The sequence below is a fragment of the Bufo bufo genome, chromosome 1, assembly GCF_905171765.1.
Source record: "Bufo bufo chromosome 1, aBufBuf1.1, whole genome shotgun sequence".
In the NCBI taxonomy this organism is placed as follows: domain Eukaryota; kingdom Metazoa; phylum Chordata; class Amphibia; order Anura; family Bufonidae; genus Bufo; species Bufo bufo.
In genome coordinates, this window is record NC_053389.1 from 427,204,505 (window position 1) to 427,229,285 (window position 24,781).

A 24,781-nucleotide genomic window follows, 5' to 3' on the forward strand; every position below is an offset into this window, starting at 1 on the left:
GCCACAAGAGGTGAATTAAAGAAATTGGAATTTATCCTTCTGAGTGCCGCGGCTTCTTTTGTTGCTACATTGGAGAAAAAAATATTTAACAGCTTTGCTTTCTCCTCGTCGCTCTCTGCGACTCCCCCCTCATTACTCTTTAAAGGGCCGCTTTAATCTTTCGGTCTCTAGTTTGGCCGCTTTTATTTGTTTTTTACATGTTCTATTTTTTTCCTTATAGTTTTTCAGTGCTTCCGTGCTACCCTCCTGTTTTAGTGATTTATATGCTTTCTTTTTGTCATTTATTGCTTTCTTTACAGTTCTATTTATCCACATTGGTTTCTTTTTGTTCCTTAACCTTTTATTCCCATACGGTATGTACCGCTCACAATGAGAGGTTATTACTTTGATTCGGGGTGATATTGTTTGATATGCGAGGCAGTGGTAATTGCATGAAGCAGAGTCCAAGTTAAAACAATAACAAATGAGTCCTGTGTATGGGATAGAGCCATGTAATGGCTTGGCTCACATGAAATGTTTGCTTATAAAGTCCATAAAACACAAGGGAGGAGGGTGCTTTGCATTTGGATCTCTGACTAATCTTTTCTTCTCAGCAGATTTCTCTACTGTTTGTTTTCTGTTTGAGCAACAGGATTTGGGCAGTGAAATATCCCACATTTCATGCCAGAGCTGGCAGGTTCAATTGGAACTGAAGCAGCAAAAGCTCTTACAGTGAGGCAAACGAAGAATGAATTTGCCTTGCTTTTATTTAGACGCGAAGAGGTTAATTGTATCTCTCTTTTTTTGTGTCACTGAAACAAGTTTGCAGGAAGGATACAAATAGATTATCAACTGGGAACTGCTGATAGCAGAGATTTCATTTTTTTGTTCTCATGGATTTCATGTACGTCACCTAAACCTTTCCGTTTATCTGTTGTATCGAGTCCATTGTTCATAAAAATCTATTCTTGTCTCCTGCCCCCATATATGTATCATACCGTCTTTAAACAATCGCAAAAACCCTTTCCTAGATGACAATAACCTGTACCCGCTCAATGGTCCATTTAGCCATTGGCTGTATCAGAATAAACCGTGTAGCCAACTTGTTTCTGCACAATGGTAAATATTGATTACAACCTGAAAGTTTCTTTTCATTAGAATGTCTGAAAAAAGGCACTTTGTATTGTTGCCTGGAGGAAATGTTCAAATTGTGATACAATTGCTTGTAATTATTTTGACACAGCTGCTCCATTTTAAGTTAGCAGCCTTGAAGCGCTTCATAGTCTCAATTTATTGTACTTTTTTTATTACACCTATTGTGAATATTAAGTGAGTTGTATTGTGGAAAATCACTCTTTTTAAAGGATAAGTAGAACAACTTATTAACACTTTTTAGTAATTAACCTTTCCTCTTAGCAGCGTCAGTTATTATCACCGTTACTGGTTTTTACTTCTAGAAATACAAAATATGGATCTTTTAACAACTGCTATACCAGTGACTGTTTCCTGTTTGGTGTCTTGAAATTCATACAGTATGCAATTGCAGGCATACAATATGTATGCCATGCAGAAAAGGGCATCTGGTCAACAAATGTGTCAATTAATAGTATAATATTAATCAGACTAACACATCACACTAAGCTCTTATGGTTGGACAGATGTCACGAATGTGCAGGGTACATTTGCTTTGGGTTCCTATTGACCAAATGTATGTTAAAAGGCATCCTTTTTTTTTTTTTAAAACAAAGTATGAAACATATAATATGCTGGGCCTCTAGACCATGTATTTAAACTTAATGCAAGTATATTCAGAGACTTTGTTACCCACTTAAGGCTACACAGGCCATTTACACCCCAAAAAGAATGAATCTTACTAATCATTGGTCTGTGTGTGTAATAATCAATGTATATGAAACCACAGTGTCAACCAACGAGTTTGACTTTGGGCTAATCCTAAGGGTGTTATCCTGGCAGTCCACTGGTATTCACCGTTTAGCCCCTATACAGGGATATGGACTTTACTGCACGGGAACTACCAGACTGCTACCTCCTGGAAAAGTCCCAGTGTGGTTGATAGCTACAAACTTGTAGTCAGTAACAGGTTTAGTTCAAGACACGCAAAGTTTATGGCAATCCAGGAAACAGTCCAGAGGTCAGGGCAGGCAACAGAAGTTCAGTACAGTGATCAGGCATGGGTCAGATCAGACGGCAGAGGATCAGAATCTGGGAATCAGGCAGAAGTCAGTACACAGGCAAACAAATATATATAGCGCACCTTCACAGGAACTAGAAAGCTAGACAAACTGTTGCTCAGGCAGTCTCCCATAGAAGAAGTTGCCTTAAGTACCCCATGTTTTCCAACCATTGGCTGCAATGTTTTTCAGTTCCAGAAATTTGTGCAATGAATGTGCTGAGTAAAGAGTACCTTTACTCACATACTAATAAGATTTTGTTAATAATTATGGTTGCTATTTGATACTATTTAAAAAAAAAAAATCTGCCATCCCTGTGTTGTTGCTAGGGCATCGATTAGTATGTGTGGAGATCGGGCTCAACTGGTGTAATGCATAGATATAGCTATAACACACATCTACACATCATCTTGTAAAAGTAGAATTGTGTTATTAATATCCCCTTTATTGGTTCCTTTTATATTAATGTCTGTCTTTCTTTTTCTTCCCAACCCTTTTGTTTTTACCTGTCTACTCTCCTCTTCGCCCTTCTCTCTTCCCCTCTACATATAAAGTGGCTGTTCCTCTGTCTCCAAGTTTCTCCTGCTCTTCTGCAATAGACCAGTTCCTGTGTGAGTTCTAAACATGCGCTGTAAGTCTCTTTTGCACCCTGCTTTTGTACTTATGTCCTTTATTTTTGGCTGTTAATGTATGTGTTGTCTTTTTTTACCCCTTTACTATGGCCATTCGTGTGTCAAAGTTACTTCCCTTAGCTTGTGGTTTGATTTTTGTAGCAACATTTCTTGCAAACAAAATTAAGCCAAAACAATTGCACACAAGCTCATGATATCTGAAGGCAAAAGTTAGGGATATTTGGCTTGTGGGTGAAATTTCAGGATGAACCTAAAATGCACTCCCTTAAGGTGAACTTAAAGTGATCTTCTCTAAACTTTTTAATGCACATGTCCAACTGTTCAGTGTTTCGGTACTTTTTGTACAACTTGCTATTCTCTAACAAGGAGCTTAACATCAAAATTCACAAATCGCCCAATAAATTTCCTGGTTCAATTAGAATTGGTATTTAAATAGCCCTCCTCATTATGCTGTTCACATTTTGACATCATGAGAACAAGACGATCAATTGATCAACAGTACCTCACCATTGCAAGGCTTCATGCAGGATGTTCTCAGACGGAAGTGACCACTGAGCTTAGAGTGTCACAGAATTTCATCAGCAGGTTGCAACAAAGATAGAGAGAGACTGGAAAAGTCACAGAAAAGCATAGAAGTGGAGTTCTTTGCCATATGCCACACTGATAACTGCTTCATTGTGAATAATGCCTCGTGGAACCGGATGATGAATGCTACACAACTCCAGGCAAATTTAAGGGAGATGAGAGGCACCTAAGTGTCACGTCAAACCATTCTAAACCATTTACATCAGCATTGTCTGTGTGCTAGACGACCTGCAAGGGGACCTGACCACAGGTGCCATCGTCTTGCATGGGCCAGGGAGCATCTATTCTGGACGAGGACCAATGGACCTCAGTGCTGTTCACTGATGAAAGTCAATTCACGCTGAGCAGAAATGATGTTCGCGAACGACGGAGACATCAAGGAGAGAGCTATTCATGAGCCACTGTTGACACGAGACAAGCCTTTGATGGTGGTGGTGTTATTGTGTGGGCAGGTGTGTCTAGTCAATACAGAACTGCCCTTCACTTTGTGAATGGTACAGTGACAAGCCCATACTACTTAAATAATATCATTAATCCAGTCATTGTATCTCTGCGGGAACAACACAGGCCTAATTTTATCTTCATGGACGACAATGCGCCAGCTCATCGAGGTCGCATCATTAGGGAATGGCTGCTAGAGACTGGGGTACCTCAAATGGAGTGACCTACACATTCTCCAGACCTGAATCCCATTGAAAATCTATGTGATCAGCTGAGTCACCATGTATAGGCTTGTAACTCAGTACCCCAGAACCTCAATAGCCACCGTTCAAGAAGAGTGGGATGTCATGCCTCTGTCAGACAATAACTCGACTTGTGAACATAATGAGATGTCGTTGTCAAGCTGACAAGTTATTAAGACATTGACATTTTTGTGGGGGTATACTCACCACCGTTGTTGGCTTTTGTTTAAATAAATTGTTTGAGAAGTAGAAATCAGCATTGCATGCTTATTTATCACTGAAGCATGAACTTTATACTTTTTCCATAATTTTCACACGAAAGCCAAATATCCCAAACTTTTTGTGAGTAGTGTATATATGGGGTATCAGCACTTTTCATTGATTTAAGGAGTTGTTCTGTGGCAGAAAGGGCTGTGTTTTTTGGGGGGGGGGGGGGAGGAGGGTAAAACTGCAGCTACTTTGTGGATCTTAAGATGGCCACGTGGCAGAGCTGTGCTAGTTGCGCTGCAGTTGCAATTTCAATTGTAGAATAATTGAACCTATTAACATACAGTACTTTATATTCCAACTGCACAAATCCTATTTTATCGCCTGCCTCCCTCCCCAGAGATTCTGTGCTGCTGCTGACCTGTGATGTTCTGACACAGGCAGAGAGCTTCACCCTCCTCTCTGTAGGCAAAATGAGTGAAAGAGATGGCTGTCTAGCTCAGTTTATTAGCTAAGCCACCACCCTTCTGTGCCATGGCTGATGCATAGACAGAGAATGGGACTGGCTTTGTTAATTAACATGATTAAATAACAATTAAAACATGTTAAAAATATAAGCTATGAAAGTGTGTTTTAATATTTTCAATGCTGAGATTTGATTGATTCACTTCTTAATGAACAGAGTGTTTTGATCTAAAGGCCATATGGAGCAGCTGACTTCCGGTTAAATACTGTGCTTCCATGTGAGCCGCAGTGGGTGCATTAGGACTGCATTGTTTATTCAGTCTTTATTGTTAATTGTTGCATATTTTTGCAGGTACAGTACCACACAGACATTAGCAATGAATGCCAAATAAACAATGTGGTCCTAATTAATTCATTTGAGACCACTGTGCTAGGCATTGCCAAGTAAAGTGGCCACATGTGGGATCATGACCAGTTGCTTGTTAGCAATTTTGAGCATGTGGTGGTTTTACAGCACAAACCTTTTCATTTGTTGGGTTATGAAAATAATATTTGCACAGGTTTTTTGTGACAAAAGGCTGTTTGAATACCTGTTTATAGAAATAACAAAGTCCAAAATGTGTGAACAGCCCAGCAGAAAATGCTGAAATCGGGTGCCAGCGGCTAATGGAGCGATCCTTTCTCCAAAAATATAAATACCAAAATGTCCACGGCACTTGCTTAGGTAAAGAAGTGTAATTTATTCACCAGTTGCAACGTTTCAGTCCACACACTGGAACCTTTCTCAAGCAGTGCATCACAAGATGGCATATATGACCTTTTATTTCCATCATATGTCATCAATAGAGATGAGCTAATTTTTCAAAAATTCAGATCGCCGGTTCTCCGAATTTTTGGGAAAAATTCGGTTCGATCCGAATATGTTCGAGAATTTCCTGGCTGCTGAGAGCCTTTATAGTGGTGTAGAACACTGTGCCTTGCAGTAACACTCATAGGGAGTCTGCTTTGGTAGTGAAATAATACTGAGTCCGTATGACATGCAGATGACAGGCGTCGCTCTTAGAATCACTGCACACTTCACTTATTTGGGCAGTCACGGGGCCAAAACTGACCAAATAACTCAAGTATGAACTCAGCCTTACAAGTCGAAGTTAGTGCTAAGAAGAAGCGCAGTCTATTTACACCGTCGCCAGTTGATTCCACATAGATGTCTACAGAATCTGTTCTATTAAACATGTGTACAAGTAGAGCCCCCTGGACAGAGTGAAGAGGATGTCAGCAGTAAGTTTGTGTTGACATCACTAATTATTTTGCCCTTCCTCTGATCCATCAGAACAATAACCCACAAAAAATGGATCCTGTCTGTGGAGCATACACCTTCACTCGGTCAGCATTTGCTCAATAATCCATCAGTATTGCTAATGCCCAAAAAAACTGTAGTGGATCTAAAACAGAGATAAGAAGTGAACGTGAATGGAATATTTGCATATCTTCTGTGTTTTGTACCCACTCCTGCTTTTGGCTACCAAATCATAAGCCAATTCTGATGGGACCATACAGGCTTTACAGCTGCTACACAGACAGGATCCGTTGTGAGTCTCATTTTTCCTTCCTTCTGACAGATCAGAAGAAAGGTCAAATAATTCATGATGTCACCCAGGCGGAAAGGCAAAATAGTGGCCGAGTCATGAAATGGGGAGGGTGGGAACAGCATGAGAAGTCCACAGAGTGGACCTATGACATAGTGGTGAGGTGGAAGCAGCATGAGGAGACCACAGAGTGGCCCAATTACAGGGTCTGGAGGTGTCAGCAGTAATAGGATGTCACCGAGTGGCACAGTGACAGAATCTGAAGGTGGCGGCAGCAGCAGAAGCAGCATCAGGAGAAGGCCACTGAGTGGCACAATGACGGAGTCTGGAGGTGGCGGCAGCAGCAGCATCAGGAGAAGGCCACCGAGTGGCACAATGACAGAGTCTGAAGTTGGCAGCAGTATGAGGAGGCCACTGAGTGGCACAATGACATAGGCTGTAGTTGGCAGCAGTATGAGGAGGCCACCGAGTGCACAATGACCAAGCCTGGAGTTGGCAGCAGTATGAAGAGGCCAACGAGTGGCACAATGACCGAGTCTGGAGGTGGCGGCAGCATGAGGAGACCACAGAGTGACCCAATGACAGAGTGTGGAAGTGGCGGCAGCAGCATCAGGAGGAGGGCACAGAGTGGCACAATGACAGAGTCTGGAGGTATATGTAATGAAAAGAGAGTGGTGGGTTAATCAGATCTTGTGGAAAGGTGATCCAGAAGACCAGAAAAAATTAGAGGCACCAGTGGATTAGAAGAACATATTTGGAGGGAAGTAAAAGGCAGGTAGAATGTATTAGATCTAGTGAAGAGGCTGCTTATGGGTTAACCATGTAAGCTGCTCCTGAGGAAGGGACCTCCTAGTCCCGAAATGTGTTGAGTCGGATTTTAACTCCAAATTGAAGAATTTTGAACAGAAGCCCCTAATGGTGTTGGCTGACTTCATCTTCTTAAACATCCTACAGGCGATCTAGGCTGGGGGGTTCAAGGTTTACTGGTGTCTTGAGTTTATCCAGATAACACCCTCTCCCGCCCCCATGAAGTGTTAAAGCTGACAATATATATTTATTTTATATATATATATTTTATATATTTATTTTATTCCATGATATTTTATCTGTTTAATCCACAATCCCTACATGTTATTTATTACTTCTTGATCTTTCTCTACGGATTCTTTGGGCACGTCAATGTCTCCACCCTACTCATGAGGTGATCCCATAATTCGGGTTCTAAATTATTGGTCCTATGATCTGAACCAACTTAAAATAGTGAATTGGCGCTGTACTTGGTTGTTTGGAGCAGATTGTATTCAGTAGGTTGTCACCACGAGCCTGCTGTACCCAACCTATCTGTTTCCTTTCCACTAACAGAGTCTGGAGGTTGCAGCAGTATAAGGAGGCCACCGAGTGGCAAAACAACAGAGTCTGGAGTTGGCAGAAGTATGAGGAGGCCACCGAGTGGCACAATGACCGAGTCTGGAGTTGGCAACGTGTGATTTTAAGTGTTCACTTTCTATGTTTGGTGTTAGGGAGTTTGTTCTGTGTACACTTCTCCTTTAAGTGACACTTACCTTGTCTGGTGATGAAAGGGTTAACTCATTTCCTGGTGTGTGGGTGTGGCTGCTTGGGCTATTTAGCTCCTGCTGAAAGCCAGAAGTCTGAGGGGTACTCCTGCCATGCGTTATGCTGGAGTCATCCTCCTGGTTCATTTACCATCTGTCCAGTGAGGGCCACACTTGTGGTCATAAAAGTTATGCACAATGTTAAGTTGATGTTGTTATCCTTTCTATGTTTATTACAGCTATGGATGTCCTGGTTACCTGTGTGTTTTGTGGTGTGCTGTGTCCTTAGTGTTTGTGTGGACAGCAGTACTGGTGCATGGGTTCCAGTCAGCGAGGCTGTGGCAGGTAGGTTGGAACTGGTGTAGTTCACCTGCCATATTCATATGTCTGTATATGTTTCCCCTTCCTTGCAGCTTGGCCAGTGAGACACCTGTTCGTCCGTGTCTTGGAGGAACAGGTTATCTTACCCTGCTCCTAGCACAGGGTTTTTCTGAGGGATAGTAGGGACCTTAGGTTCCAGAGTATGAGCCCTCTTACCATCTGGGTTGGCTCATACAGTTAGGGTCAGCATTAGGAACGCAATAGGAGGTGACCTGCTCCCTGATCCTGTGGTCCTGGCCTAGCAGCTTCCATTTTCCTTTAACATCGCACGGTTGAGGGTATCCCCCACTCTCATCCGTGACAGTGACATAGTGTGAATAAGGCAGCAGCATCAGGATACCACAGAGTAGGAAGGTGACATAGTGTGGAGATGGCAGCAGCAGCTGCATTAGGAGACCACAAAGTGACCCAGAAACAGAGTGGGGCGGTGGTTGGAAATACCAGTACCCGCTGAGGAAGGTGGGTGAAAGAAGGAGCACTTGACATCAGATGTGTGGCATCAGCCAGGTGGCAGCATCAGAGTAGTAGCTGAGGCAGGTAGCCAGAAGAAACAGGTCTCTTTTGTCAAAGTGTTAGTGTGGCACCATGGATGATCTAGTCTGATGCATCAGGCATTGGTGGGTGGAAATCCTGGTTAATCCACGCCTGATTCATCTTGACAAAGGTCAGTCTCTCCACATTTTGGGTGGAAAGGCAAGTTCTCCTTGGGGCAACTATGGCCCCCGCCACATTTAACACCCGCTCTGATGCCACACTACTGGCCGGGCAGGACAGCTTTTCCAGGGCAAACTCTGCTAGTTGCAGCCACAAATCCAGTTTGACTGCCCAGTAGTCCAGCGGATCTTCAATGTGAGTTGGCAGGATGCTGTCCAAGTATGCCACCACCTGCTGGTTCAGGTCCTGCTCCAGGTCTACCTGCTGCTGCTGGTGAGTAGTTTCTTCACTATGCTGGTGAAGAAAGCTACTCATCAGCGACTGTAGAGTCAGGCTGCTGCTAATGGAGCTGGTACTGCTCCTGCCACCCCACTCCTCCCAAGCAGCCATGGCAGTGGAACGTGAGCGCAGAGGGCACCCCTGGTCAGATCTGCGAGAGGATGGATGATGGTGCAGATAGGCAGCGGCCAACTGACTACATAGGGTGTCTCTGTAGTAGTTCAGTTTGTCCTCCCTCTCAGTGGGTGTAAAAAAGGTCCCCATTCTGGACCGGTAGTGAGGGTCCAACAAGCCCTCTGCCGAATGGTGACAATTTGGCTTTCACTACGCAAGCAAGTGAGCATGCATCAGGCCATTTGTGCAAGTGACTCGGAGGGACTCCCTGCCTCCATCTCCACTGCATACTGCCTCGGTGTGTCTGGTTCCTCTGTCTCGTCTTCCTCATCGACCTGTTGCTCCTCTGGCTGCTCCTGTTCCTCCTCTCCTGTCACCTGAGTAGAAAAACCACCCATTTTGCTACACATTGCCTGTGCTCCAATGTTCCCCCCCTCCTCTTCCAGTTCATCCCCCACAGGGCTCATGTGGCCGTGAGATCTAGGCACCATGTCTCCAGTTCGATTTTGAATTGTCCAGGAGAAAGCCAGGATTCGATTTCTTGTCAAAGGACATGGAGCAGTTCCTCCCCTGTGTGACTCTGTTCGCCCAGGGAAGCGAGGTGCAGAACAGTGTGACACCGCCGTTCCCTGCACATTTGGTATGGTGGAGGGGCACTGTGAATTGTCCATGCAGTGGAGGCTGAGGACACGGTGGAGGATGAGGAGGCAGAGGCGGACATTGTCACAGGACCAATGGCGTGAGAACGTGGAGGCGGAAGCGGCGTCACCTGGCCAAGTTGCTGGTGTAGCTGTGCAGGAACCACATTCACCCAGTGGGCCGTAAAGGACATGTACTGTCCCTGACTGTCGTTACAGCTCCACACGTCGGCTCTGCCGTGCATTTTGGCAGACACCGACAGGCTCAAGGACTGGCCCACCTTCTGTTCTACATATTTGTGCAGGGCTGGTACTGCCCTTTTGGCAAAGAAATGACGGCTTGGGACTCTTCACCTCGGCTCTGCACAAGCCATCAGTTCTCTGAAAGGTGGAGAGTCCACCACTTGGAAAGGGAGGAACTGCAGCACCAGCAACTTGGACAGGAGCATGTTCAGCCTCTGCACCGTTATATGCATGCACGCATACTGCTGTCTCTTGGCAATCGCTTCGGTGATCGATTGCTGATGAAATGAGTGACGAGGAGGAGGAGGAGCAGGAGCATCTAGACCAGCAGAAGATGGGAATGACAGACAGCTCCCTTCGGCTGAGGTGGTGGAGCCTTGACTGGCTGAAACCGGGTGCTTGCCACTTGGTGATGCAGTGGTTGCTGTGGCAGGCTGGACCACCACATTGGAGCCACGGTTCTCCCAGGCCACTGTATGGCGATGCTGCATATGTTGATGCAGGACCATAGTGCCAATATTGGCACCCTAGCCACACTTCACCTTCTGCGGACAGATTCTGCATATGGCCACATTCACCTCCTCTGGCGGCTTAACAAAAAACTGCCACACCGCCGAGTAGGTGATTTTCCCCCTAACAGTCTGCACTGACTGACTGCTACCGCCGCTGCCTCCGTGAACCCCTTCACTAATACTCCCTGGGCAGGTAAGCTGCTGCGAAGCAGGTGGTCTAACCCGGGCACATTTGGCTCCCGAACTCCCGCTGCTGCCACCCTGCTGACTCCCGGCCATCGTATCGACTTGCTGGCTCACGGACAAGCTGCCACCCTCTTCTCCTGATAGTGATGAAGCCCCTTCTGCACCAGGCTCCCAAGTGCAATCGGCTTCATCATTATCGAGTAGTGTCTGCACGTCACTGATGTCCTCCTAAACGGTCTCTGGGTCAGGAGCCTGACCGCTCACAACACCAGCTCCCACACCACTCTCCTCATAACTACTTGCCTGCCTAGCGGAGGAAGCGGCAGATGTCTCCTCCAGATCTTGGCTGGGCAGTAGCTGTTTACTCTCCTCTAGTAGCTCGTCCTCACTGAAAAGTGGAGCTGAGCCCACAACATATAATACTTCTCTGGCTGAGGGAACAGAAAAGGACAGAGGCAGGTTGAGGACAGGTGAGCGCACAGGGCCTGCTCCCGGGCCATGCCAACTAAGGGTTGCATCTGACGAACCCACTGATTGTTGGCTGGAGGTGTCTGATGTCACTTGGGATGAAGTGGATAAAGCAATGGATGAATTGAGTTCCAATCAAGAACCGCTGGGTTGCTGGTCAAGACACGACCGCTAGATGACAATGGGAGCTCAGGCCTCTCGCTGCGATTCCTTACTCTTACCCTTACTCTGCTACGACCTCTGCCTGCACCAGAAACATTTACAGTGAGGAACAGAAGTAATTGAACACCCTGCGATTTTGCAAGTTCCTCCACTTAGAAATCATGGAGGGGTCTGAAATTCACATTGTAGATGCATTCCCAGTCTGAGAGACAGAATAAAAATAAAAAAATCTGGAAATCACATTGTATGATTTTTAAAGAATTTATTTGTCTTTCACTGCTGAATATAAGTATTTGAACACCTCAGAAAAATCTGTGTTAATATTTGGTACAGAAGCCTTTGTTTGCAATTACAGAGGTTAAACGTTTCCTGTAGTTCTTGAACAGGTTTGCACACACTGCAACAGGGATTTTGGCCCACTCCTCCACACAGATCTCCTCTAGATCTGTCAGGTTTCGGGGCTGTCACTGAGCAACACAGAGTTTCATCTCCCTCCAAAGATGTTCTATTGGATTTAGGTCTGGAGACTGGCTAGGCCACTCCAGAACCTTGATATGCATCCTACGGAGCCACTCCTTGGTTATTCTGGCTGTGTGCTTCAGGTCATTGTTATGTTGGAAGACCCAGCCACGACCCATCTTCAATGCTCTGATTGAGGGAAGGAGGTTGTTGCTCAAAATCTCACAATAAGTGGCCCCATTCATCCTCTCTTTAATACAGTGCAGTCGCCCTGTCCCCTTTGCAGAAAAGCACCCCCAAAGCATGATGTTACCACCCTAATGCTTCACAGTAGGAATGGTGTTCTTGGGATGCAACTCATCCTTCTTTTTCCTCCAAACACAACGAATGAAGTTTAGACCAAAAAGTTCTAATTTGGTCTCATCTGACCACATGACTTTCTCCCATGCCTCCTCTGGATCATCCAAATGGTCATTGGCAAACTTCAGATGGGCCTGGACATGTGATGACTTGAGCAGGGGAACCTTCCGTGCAATGCATGATTTGAAACCATGACGGCGTAGTGTTCTACCGACAATGACCTTTGAAACTGTGGTCCCAGCTCTCCATGTCATTGACCAGCTCCTCCCTTGTACTTCTGGGCTGATTCCTCACCATTTTTATCATCAGTGATACCCCACGAGGTGAGATCTTGCATGGAGCCCCAGTCCGAGGTAGACTGACAGTCGTCTTTAGCCTCTTCCATTTTCTAACAATTGCTCCAACAGTTGATCTATTTTCACCAAGCTGCTTGGCAATTGCCCCGTAGCCCTTTCCAGCCTTGTGGTGTCTTTTGACAGCTGTTTGGTTTTGCCCATGGTAGTTGTTGGCGTCTGACTGACTGTGGGGTGGACAGCGGTCTTTAAAGAGCTCAGACAGGTGCTAGTAAGTTAGATTAATGAGTGGAGTAGAGGTGGACTTTTTAGAGGAACAGTAACAGGTCTTTGAGAGACAGAATTCTTGCTGTTTCTCGGGTGTTCAAATACTTATGTTCAGCAGTGCAAGACAAATAAATTCTTTAAAAATCATACAATGTGATTTCCTAATTATTATTTTTTTATTCGGTCTCTCAGAGTGGGAATGCACCTACAGTATGAATTTCAGACCCCTCCATGATTTCTAAGTATTTGAACACCCCTCCAGGGTGTTCAAATACTTCTGTTCCTCACTGTATGCCCCTGCCACTCCTCTGAGCATGGCCTGGCACTTCTCTGTCTGACATAGTTTTAGCTGAACTAAATAAATTAAAAGCAAATTAAAACACCCCTAAAAGCGACGAAAATCTTTTTCTTTGTACTTAAATAGGCCACTAAATGCTTTTAACACATATAACTGCAGAAGTGAACTGAGAATATATTTTTCTTTTTGTACTGATTTAGGCCACTAAACGTTTTTGCCACAAATAACTGCACCAGTGAAGTGCATATATATTTTTCTTTCTGTACTGAAAAAGGCCACTAAATGCTTTTACCACAAATAACTGCACCAGTGAAGTGCGTATATATTTTTCTTTCTGTACTGAAAAAGGCCACTAAACTCTTTCAACACATATAAATGCAGAAGTGAACTTAGAATACATTTTGCTTTTTGTACTGAAATAGGCCACTAAATGCTTTTACCAGAAAAAACTGCACCAGTGAAGTGCGTATATATTTTTCTTCTTGTGCTGAAAAAGGCCACTAAACGCTTTCAACACATATAATTGCAGAAGTGAACTGAGAATATCTTTTTCTTTTTGTACTGAAATAGGCCACTAAACACTTTTACCACAAATAACTGCACCAGTGAAGTGCGTATATATTTTTGTTTCTGTACTGAAATAGACCACTAAACGTTTTCAACACATATAACTGCAGAAGTGAACTGAGAATATATACAGTATATTTTTTGTACTGAAATAGGCCAATAAACGCTTTTACCACAAATAACTGCACCAGTGAAGTGCGTATATATTTTTCTTTCTGTACTGAAATAGGGCACTAAATGCTAATACCCCGAACCACTGACGAAGCCACGAAACATGTCGGGTGGGAAGTAGTGTTAGGCGCATCTATTTTAGGCAGGTTGCTGGCACTTTGGTTTCTGAGCATATAGAAACGTATTCATTACCCAACTCACAATGAATGTGGTTGTGTGAGGAAGTGTGTTAACGTTATAGCCCAGCGGGCAATAAATATGCAGTGATAAGCAATGCATGCATGAATGCAATACCCTGGAGACAGAAATATACAATCCCAAGATGACTTATTTTTGTATACCAACTCATACTCTCCCGTAGTGACATACCTTACTCAGGGCATTGCAAACTGCACATATAAGGAGTAGCCACTCACGCTTCTGTCGCAACATTGTTGAGGGGATCAGAAGAATAGGCAATTTAGAAACTAGCGCAGTACCTGAGAGTTTTAGCATTGTGGGGTTATGGTTTATTAGAGACCATCATTTTAACATTGATCCAATAAAGTTTATGCTTTTTAAGTTGCAATAAGTAGTGCCCCTACAGGGATTTTCGGTCTTTTGACTGGTTGTACAGTGAGGTTTTACCTCCCGAGGGTCTCTACTAGGGCCCATATAGCAGTGTTACTAAATGCTTTTACCACAATAACTGCACCAGTGAAGTGCGTATATATTTTTCTTTCTGTACTGAAAAAGGCCACTAAACACCTTCAACACATATAACTGCAGAAGTGAACTGAGAATATATTTTTATTTTTGTACTGAAATAAGCCACTAAATGCTTTTACCACAAATAACTGCACCAGTGAATTGCGTATATATTTTTATTTCTATACTGAAATAGGCCGCTAAACGCTTTTACCACAAATAAATGCACCATTGAAGTGCGTATATTTTTTTCTTTCTGTACTGAAATAGCCCAATAAACGCTTTTACCACAAATAACTACACCAGTGAAGTGCGTATATATTTTTCTTTCTGTACTGAAATAGGCCACTAAACGCTTTTAACACATATAACTGCAGAAGTGAACTGAGAATATATTTTTCTTTTTGTACTGAAATAGGCCACTAAACGCTTTTACCCAAAATAACTGCACCAGTGATCTGCGTATATATTTTTCTTTTTGCACTGAAATACTTTAGTAAACACTTTCACTGCTAATAACTGCACTGGTGAAGTGTGTATATATATTTTTTTTAGTACTGAAATACATCACTAAACGCTTTCAGCGCAAATAACTTCAACAGTGAACTGGTTATATATTTTTCTTTTAGTACTGAAGTACGTCAGTAAACTCTTTCACTGCAAATAACTGCAACAGTGAATTGCGTATATATTTTAATTTTTGTACTGAAATACGCCACAAAAGTTTTTTCAATGTAGCACTTGCACCCCAAGAACAAATTGCTAGAATCACAGAGCTGTATAATGGCTATTTGTATCTCCAAATAATCTTTCCCTGCATTTGTAAATCGCTTTTCTAGCACTGTCCCTAGCACTTTTGACATCTCTCCCTGCACTAAGATGCCGTGAAATTATTCCTCCCTATCCTTTCCCTGCACTTATAAATAATTTTTTTCAGTTTCTTTGTTCACAGTGAGGTGTCCCTAGCGTCTTCTCACGTCTGTCCCTGCACTCAGAACGCTGGAAAATGGCAGAATCTAAAATGGCTGCCGTATTTATAGGGCTGTGACATCACAGGGCTGGCTAACTGCTGATTGGCTGCCTTCCCAGGATTCATTGCCTCATGTCCTCAGTACTCACACATGTAGCCGCAAATTTAGGAAAAATTGCGATTCGTTACCACGTTCATTGCGAATCGAATTTTTCCTGAAATTCGGATCAAATTCCACTTTGTCTGATTTGATTTGCTCATCTCTAGTCATCAATATCTAATCAGCGGGGGTCCGACTCCCAGCACTGTTCATCGATCACTTGTCCTTTGTGCAGCTTAATCCATTTAACAAGGCTGTAATACCAAGCACAGTCACTACACAAAGTACAGTGCTGTGTTTGGTATATTGAGAAGTAGCCCCTTCAAACAGCCTGTTAGCTGGGGTGCCAGAATTTAGGGCCCCACTGATCAGATATTGATGACATACACTAAGAATAGGTCATCAATATGTAAATCCTGGAAAACCCCTTTAATAAGGCCATGAGAGGTGACAGCATCTCTAAAAACCCAGCGACTCATAGGAGACATTTTGTCCTTCTAGTTCTTCTCCATCTAGCACAGTATGCCCTAATCACTACAAAGTTTTGGCAAGGCATATTTGGCCTCACACTACTGCAATACTTTCCATCCTGTATAGCAGCAAAGATACACTCAGACCAGACCTCAATATAAATTGAGACCCAAGAATAAATACAGATTTCCCCTCAACAAATACAGGCCAAGCCCCCTAAGCTATTAAAGTGATTCAACACACAGTGGATATTCTACAAATGTTCTGCCTGGATTTTCTAGGAGGAAAAAAATTTGGGTGGGAAAAATCTCATCCACACAAATGCAGAAATAAATCCACATGAATGCATGGATAAATTTACCGGCAGTATGGTAAGGTAAGGTTGGAAAGAGACACACATCTATCAGATACAACCTGTAATCCTACAGTGTTGATCCATCGAAAGGTAAAACCCCTATGAGACAGATACCAATTGCTCCATATTAAGGTAGAAAAATTATTTCCCAACCCCAAATATGGCAAAGCCTTGGACCAACGTCCCTTCTCTGGAACCCAGAGAATCGTCCTTCACAACCTCCCATAGCAGACAGTTCCATAATCTCATTGCTCATATAGAAATGAATCCTTGTCTGTGTTGACTATGAAACCTTCTAATCGTATTTTCTGTAGACATTGAAGATTCCCTGTTGTTATGGTTACAGGCCCAGGTATAAAAATACAGTTAAGGGACATTCACGCAGCAGTCTAAAGTTAACCCCTCAGGAGCAGTCGCCATCTTTAAAGTCCCAACCGCCGACGTATATAGCCTTATGGCAGTCAGGACTTTAATGATGGCTCCCGCTCCTGGGCAAAGTGAGCACCATAGCCACGGGGTGTCTGCTATTCCATATAGCAGGCACCTGCAGCTAATGTCTGTGACCGGTGGTGATGCGGATTGCGGACATTTAACTCCTCAGATGCCGTGGTCAATCCTGACCACAGCATCTGTATGCTAAAAACCTGGAAGAGCGGGCTTCTGGGTGAGTTGGCAGCAGCCCCTGTCCTCCTGTGTGACAGGAGGCTGCTGCTTAGTAATTTCTATAGAGCTCCTGTCTGTGACAGGGCTCCACAGAAATATAGTAAAATCCTCATAGACTCCAATGCTAATTCATTGGAGTCTATGAGAAAAGCAACCCAATGATTGCTTGTTATAGAACTATAAAAAGAAGTGTAAAAAAAAAAAGTATTTTATAAATAAATAAAAAATTATAAAAAAAGGTAAAAATTCAAATCACTCTCCCATTAAAAAGTACACATCATAGATATCCTGGCATGCAAAAATGCCAGCACTATTAAAATATTAAAATTTTTATCCCGTACGGAAAATGGCAAAACATAAAAGGTCAAAAAGGCCAATTCATAATTTTTGGTCGCTTCTCTCCCCACAAAAAATTAAATAAAAAGAGATCAAAAAGTCGTACACGTCCCAAAATTGTATCCACAGACATTACCATCATCCAGTCAGGAATGAAACTCCTCATAGAAGCTGATCAGAATAGTTTGTCAGAGCCGATCCCTCATAAACCCTTGCTGATGCTGTGTTACTTAATTTAATTATTTTGCCCAAAAAAGAGGTTAACTTTACTGGCCTCTAGCTCATACCTGTAGCTGTATTTGGGCGTTATCCACCTAATTCTGATCCATTGTGTTATGTGACCAACATTCTGACTCTTCAACAGACACTGCATCTTATGTGTGGACAGGAAGTCAGTTTATCTATTCATTCCTAAGAGACTGATATCAAGGAATAAGAAATACAATTTACATTATGGGCCAGAGAATAAAAGATTTTGTTTGAGTGCATCTTTAACCCCTTTCCGACACATCATAGCAGCAGGTGACTTGCCTAATTTTGATGTACTATTACATCATGGTGATCGGGCGGGCACAGGAGTGGTGCCTGCCCGATCACTGTAGGGGCCCAGCAGTCCTTGATAGCCGGGCCCCTGCTGTATCTGCCAGCATCGCTGTAAAAGCCGTTTCCGATGGATTAACCCCTTCTATGCCGTGGTCAGCGCTGACCATGGCATAGAAAGTATTTGCGATGGGTGAGGGAGCCCATCAGGTCCCTGCGCTGCTAGGGCAGGGACCCCATGGGTGAGAAGGCAGCCCAATGCCTTACAGAGGCTTCCCAATGCCTTGCAAGGCATCGGGACCTGCCTTCTACCGAAGTCAAGGAGATCCATCCCTAGGCTGTGTCTCCCAGGCAACTTGTTAGTGTATTACTCAGTGTAATACACTAACAGGGAATGCATTGCAATACGTATTGTAATGCATTGCAGAGGGGATCAGACCCCTAAAATTTGAAGTCCCAGAGTGGGACAGAAATAAAGTTTAAAAAAAAAAGAAAAAACACACATATTAGGTATCGCTGCATCTGTAATGACCGGCTCTATAAATATATCACATGATCCACCCCTTGTGAGAAACACCGTAAAAAAAAACTGTGTAAAAAATCAAAAAGGCGTATGCCCCCCAAAATGGTACCAAAATGCCCCCCAATGGTATAAAACTGTCACCTCATCCCGCAAAAAATTATACCCTACATAAGACAATCGCCCAAAAAATAAAAACTATAGCTCTCAGAATATGGAGACACTAAAACACCATATTTTTTGTTTCGAAAATGCTATTATTGTGTTAAAGTGAAATAAATAAAAGAGTTGACATATTAGGTATCAACACTTCCATAACAACCATCTCTATAAAAATATCACATGACCTAACCACTCAGGTGAACGCTGTAAAAATAAATAAATAAAAACTGTGCCAAAACAACCAAATTTTTGGTCACCTTGCCCCATAAAGGGCTGTTTCACACGAGCGAGTCCATTGTGGGAATCACGCTCCGTGTGTGAGTGTGATCCTCTGCTCTGGACTTGCAGAAGCGCACGGCATTATCATGATTTATAATGCTATGTGCCTCTGCTGCTGCTGATGATGATGATGTATAGTCTTGTGTACACGCAGTCTTACCCTTAGGACCTCGATGCGCTTAGCTGGCTGATTCAACAAGGGAGGAAAAAGAAGAAGGCATGACACTTTACCATGGGCCGCAAAGGCCTAGAGGATAAGGCACCTATTCCAGAGACCAATTTCCTAGCACTTAACAAAATAGAAAATCAAGAAAAAGGGAGGGAGGGTAGAGGGATCTCAAGGTTCAGAGGGTTCGGGCGAGATATAGAGAATGTGAAGAGAGCAAAATTAATAAACGTGAGGAAAAGTATCTTTAAAAAAAGGATAGACATTACCAACTGTGAATTTATAGACTAAGATTTAGAAAAAATAAATAAATTATATGAACCAAAAATAAGTGTTATATAGGAAGATCAAACGCCTGTTGGAAAAGTAAGGTTTTCAGTGAACGTCTCAATGAGAGAAGACTGGGAATCATTTTCAGGGCCAGAGGTAGGTGGTTCCAAAATCTGGCCCCTTGAGCCGAAAAGGATCTACCTCCACGTCTGATCTTATTGACTTGCGGGATGTTAAAATTTGCAGAGTTGCTAGACCTCAATGTCCTCAACGGGGCGTACCTGGTGAATTTATGCCGCAGGTACAAGGTCCCCACACCATGGAATACCCTCTGCATGAAGCATCCAATCTTGAACATCACCCATTGTTGGACGGGGAGCCTTATTTATACAGAATGATACTGACAGCTTTATGTCACTATGATTCTGTGGAAAAAAGGCCATGCAGAGACACATAGCATTATAAATCATGATAATGCCGTGCACTCCTGCAAGTCCAGAGCGGAGGATCATACTCACACACGGAGCGTGATTCCCGCAATGGACTCGCTCGTGTAAAACAGCCCAAAGTGTAATAATGAATGATCAAAAAATCATATGTACCCAAAAATGGTACCAATAGAAACTTCAACTCTTCCTGCAAAAAACGAGCCCTTGCACAGGACGATTGGCAGAAATATAAAAAAAAATATGGCATTTAGTAAATGGAGACACAAAAATATATAATTTTTAAAAAAAGCTTTATTATGTAAAACTGAAACAAAGAAAGTAGACATATTTGATATCATCGCGTCTGTAACAACCTGCTCTATAAAAATAGCACATAGACATCTGCCTATCAGATGAACATTGTAAAAAAAAACAAAAAAAAAAACTGTGCCAAATAAAAGCAATTTTTTTGGTTACATTGCCTCACAAAAAACATGATATGGAGTGATTAAAAATCATATGTACCCCAAAATAGTACCAATAGAACTGTCACCTCATCCTGTAGTTTCCAAAATGGGTCACTTTTTGAGAGTTTGTACTGTAGGGTGCATCAGGGGGTCTTCAAATGGGACATGGTGTCTAAAAACCAGTCCAGCAAAATCTGCCTTCCAAAAACCATACGGCACTCCTTTTCTTCTGCACCCTTCCATATGCCCTTATATAAGTTTTACGACCACATATGGGGTGTTTCTGTAAACCGCAGAATCATGGTAATAAATATAGAGTTTTATTTGGAAAATCTGCCAAAAAAGTTAAATTTAAAAATGTAATCTCCATTTTCCTTTAATTCTTGTGGAATACCTAAAGGGTTAACAAAATTTGTACAATCAGTTTTGAGTAACTTGAGGGGTGTAGTTTCTACAATGGGGTCATTTATGGGGGGTTCCTACTATGTAAGTCCCACAAAGTGACTTCAGAACTGAACTGTTCCTTAACATTTTTAAGAAAATTTCCAAAATCCACTTTTTAAGAATTGCTTCTAAAACTCTAAGCCTTCTAATGTCCTAAAAAATAAAATGACATTTACTAAATGATACCAACATAAAGTAGACATATGGGGAATTTTAAGTAATAAATATTTTATGAGGTATCACTTTCTGATTTAAAAGTCATTGAAATTGTGAATTTTTCAAAATTTTTGGTAAATTTGGGATTTCTCATAAATAAAGGTGAAATACACTGCTCAAAAAAATAAAGGGAACACAAAAATAACACATCCTAGATCTGAATTAATTAAATATTCTTCTGAAATACTTTGTTCTTTACATAGTTGAATGTGCTGACAACAAATTCACACAAAAAAAAAAAATGGAAATCAAATTTTTTAACCCATGGAGGTCTGGATTTGAAGTCACCCTCAAAATTAAAGTGGAAAAACACACTACAGGCTGATCCAACTTTGATGTAATGTCCTTAAAACAAGTCAAAATGAGGCTCAGTAGTGTGTGTGGCCTCCACGTGCCTGTATGACCTCCCTACAACGCCTGTGCATGCTCCTGATGAGGTGGCGGATGGTCTCCTGAGGGATCTCCTCCCAGACCTGGACTAAAACATCTTCCAACTCCTGGACAGTCTGTGGTGCAACGTGACGTTGGTGGATAGAGCGAGACGTGATGTCCCAGATGTGCTCAATTGGATTCAGGTCTGGGGAACGGGCGGGCCAGTCCATAGCATCAATGCCTTCGTCTTGCAGGAACTGCTGACACACTCCAGCCACATGAGGTCTAGCATTGTCTTGCATTAGGAGGAACCCAGGGCCATCCGCACCAGCATATGGTCTCACAAGGGTCTGAGGATTTCATCTCGGTACCTAATGGCAGTCAGGCTACCTCTGGCGAGCACATAGAGGGCTGTGCGGCCCTCCAAATAAATGCCACCCCACACCATTACTGACCCAATGCCAAACCGGTCATGCAGGAGGTTGTTGCAGGCAGCAGAACGTTCTCCACGGCGTCTCCAGACTCTGTCACGTCTGTAACATGTGCTCAGTGTGAACCTGCATCATCTGTGAAGAGCACAGGGCGCCAGTGGCGAATTTGCCAATCTTGGTGTTTTCTGGCAAATGCCAAACGTTCTGCACAGTGTTGGGCTGTAAGCACAACCCCCACCTGTGGACGTCGGGCCCTCATATCACCCTCATGGAGTCTGTTTCTGACCGTTTGAGCAGACACATGCACATTTGTGGCCTGCTGGAGGTCATTTTGCAGGGCTCTGGCAGTGCTCCTCCTGTTCCTCCTTGCACAAAGGCGGAGGTAGCGGTCCTGCTGCTGGGTTGTTGCCCTCCTACGGCCTCCTCCACGTCTCCTGATGTACTGGCCTGTCTCCTGGTAGCGCCTCCATGCTCTGGACACTACGCTGACAGACACAGCAAACCTTCTTGCCATAGCTCGCATTGATGTGCCATCCTGGATAAGCTGCACTATGTGAGCCACTTGTGTGGGTTGTAGACTCCATCTCATGCTACCACTAGAGTGAAAGCACCGCCAGCATTCAAAAGTGACCAAAACATCAGCCAGGAAGCATAGGAACTGAGAAGTGGTCAGGTCACCACCTGCAGAACCACTACTTTATTGGGGGGGGGTCTTGCTAATTGCCTATAATTTCCACCTGTTGTCTATCCCATTTGCACAACAGCATGTGAAATTGATTGTCACTCAGTGTTGCTTCCTAAGTGGACAGTTTGATTTCACAGAAGTGTGATTGACTTGGCGTTACATTGTGTTGTTTAAGTGTTCCCTTTATTTTTTTTTGAGCAGTGTATATTGACTCAAATTCATGACTGTCATGAAGTACAATGTGTCACAAGAAAACAGTCTCAGAATGGCTTGGATAAGTAAAAGTGTTCCAAAGTTATTATCACATAAAGTAACACGGCAGATTTGCAAAACATGTCCTAGGCAGGAGGATGAAAACTGGCCTGGGGTAGAAGGGGTTGACTGGTGTCTGTATATTTTTATGCGCAAGCAAAACACACAGGGGAAGATTTAGCAAACCAGATATGTGTAAAAATGCAATTTTTTGTGCAACATTTATGCAAAATTTAGGGGACACGCCACTTTTCAAAGGGGTCTGTATTTAAGGCAGAAAACTGAGACTAGATTAGACCTGGATTATAACATATTTACTACCTGCGATACTTGAAATGTCGCAGAAAAGTTGCACCCTACGCCAGACAGCCCTTTGGTGTATTTTTTAAGACTAATTTATACAACACAATGCAGTTGCAATCACCAAATACATGAAAACTGTGTCCCATTTAATAAATTGCAAAAGTAGATTTAAAAAGTAACATGAAAACCATCCCATATGATAAATGTGCTCCACAGTTTTTAAAATAAAATATGGTTTATTGGTTAGACACCATGTGAAATTTTGTATTGTAAAGTGCAAAAATAACATTTCAAGGAAATATGTTTCCATCCTAAATATGTAAATATAAAACCGTATCTTATATGTGAGTTTTTCATTATGCCACTCATTCTTAGGGCTCATGCCCACGAACATAAGGGCTCCGTGCCCGTGCTGCGGACTGCAAATTGCACCAACCGTGGGGCAGCCGCATGCGGATTGCGGACCCATTTACATGAATGGGGTCCGCGATCCGCATCCGATGGTCTGCACCGCAAAAAAGTAGTGCATCCTCTATTTTTTTTGCTGTGCAGAGGCACGGCCAGAAACACCACGGAAGCACTCCATAGTGCTTCCGTGGGGTTCCGATCCGTGCTTCCGCACCGCATCTCCGGATTTGCGGACCCATTTAAGTGAATGGGTCCGCATCCGTGATGCGGAATGCACACGGCTGGTGACCCGTGTATTGCGGAACCGCCGTATGCGGTCCGCAGCACGGGCACGGAGCCCTTACGTTCGTGGGCATGAGCCCTTAGTTGTACATTAGTCTACTGCGGAGATACATTGATTAAACATTGATCTGTTGCGCAAACCCATGGTACAGCTGGTAAGACGTGATGACATCATTTTCTCTATATCATACCTCAACTGCAGCCTTCATGTCTTGAATGCTATTTAGTTTATTCAATTAAAATTGTAGAATAAACACCACAGATATGCTAAACGAATTGCACTATTAGATTTAGTCAAACAAGTAAGTAATATTGTAAAAAAAAAAAATATATTTATTGAGAAATATAGTACATACATATGAAGTAAATGTTATAATGATAACAAGTTGAGTGACAGGTTATAGACAATAATATTGTATTGTAGTGGATGGTCATTGAGAGACAATAAACCCTGCGTTAATTACTTCCTTTTTAAGTCAATTATTTGCAAACCTAAAAAACAGACATCCCAGCGAGGAAATGGTATTGCTCTACATCTTTGTACATAAAGATTGTCATGGGTAAGGTTATCATTAAAGGGTTTCTAGGCAAAGTTCCTAAATTTGGTCCACGCACTCCAGCTAAATTTAAAGGAGGTAAACCTTCGATCTTCCCAGGCTGAGATCTCCTCACATCTGTATATCTGATCCACTTTCTCTTTCCATTGAGATATGGAAGGGACCTCAGATGCCAACCAGAATTTCGGAATAAGGATACGCGCTGCACTTAGCAAACAATAAAAGAGTCTAGTGGGATTCCCTCTATGGGAAGAAGGACTGGATCCCAAAAGCGCCTATTGGGGAGATATTGGAATTGCTAGATTGCTAATTTTGTCGGCCAAGCTAAAGATTTCGGTCCACCACTTCTGTATAAGTGGGCAAGACCACCAGATATGGTAGAATGAACCTCTATGTTCTTTACATCTCCAACATGCGTCCGACCCAGTCAAACTATATCTACAAGTGATATCGGGAGTCCTATACCAGCGAGTTAAGACT

The 24,781-nt window shown here is 43.0% G+C and overlaps 1 protein-coding gene across 2 annotated transcripts in view; it reads left to right on the forward strand.

The window, feature by feature from the left end:
* Window positions 1-24,781, forward strand: part of HTR4 (5-hydroxytryptamine receptor 4) — a 707,781-nt gene that overhangs the window by 607,219 nt on the left and 75,781 nt on the right. Inside the window, exon 7 of one of the 2 annotated variants that reach the window (XM_040406590.1) lies at window positions 2,726-2,802. The exons of the other annotated variant lie outside the window; for it this stretch is intronic. Within the exon in view, the coding sequence (XP_040262524.1) occupies window positions 2,726-2,786 (61 nt within the window). The 3' untranslated portion in view covers window positions 2,787-2,802. The remainder of the gene's footprint in view (window positions 1-2,725; window positions 2,803-24,781) is intronic. 2 annotated transcript variants of the gene reach the window in all.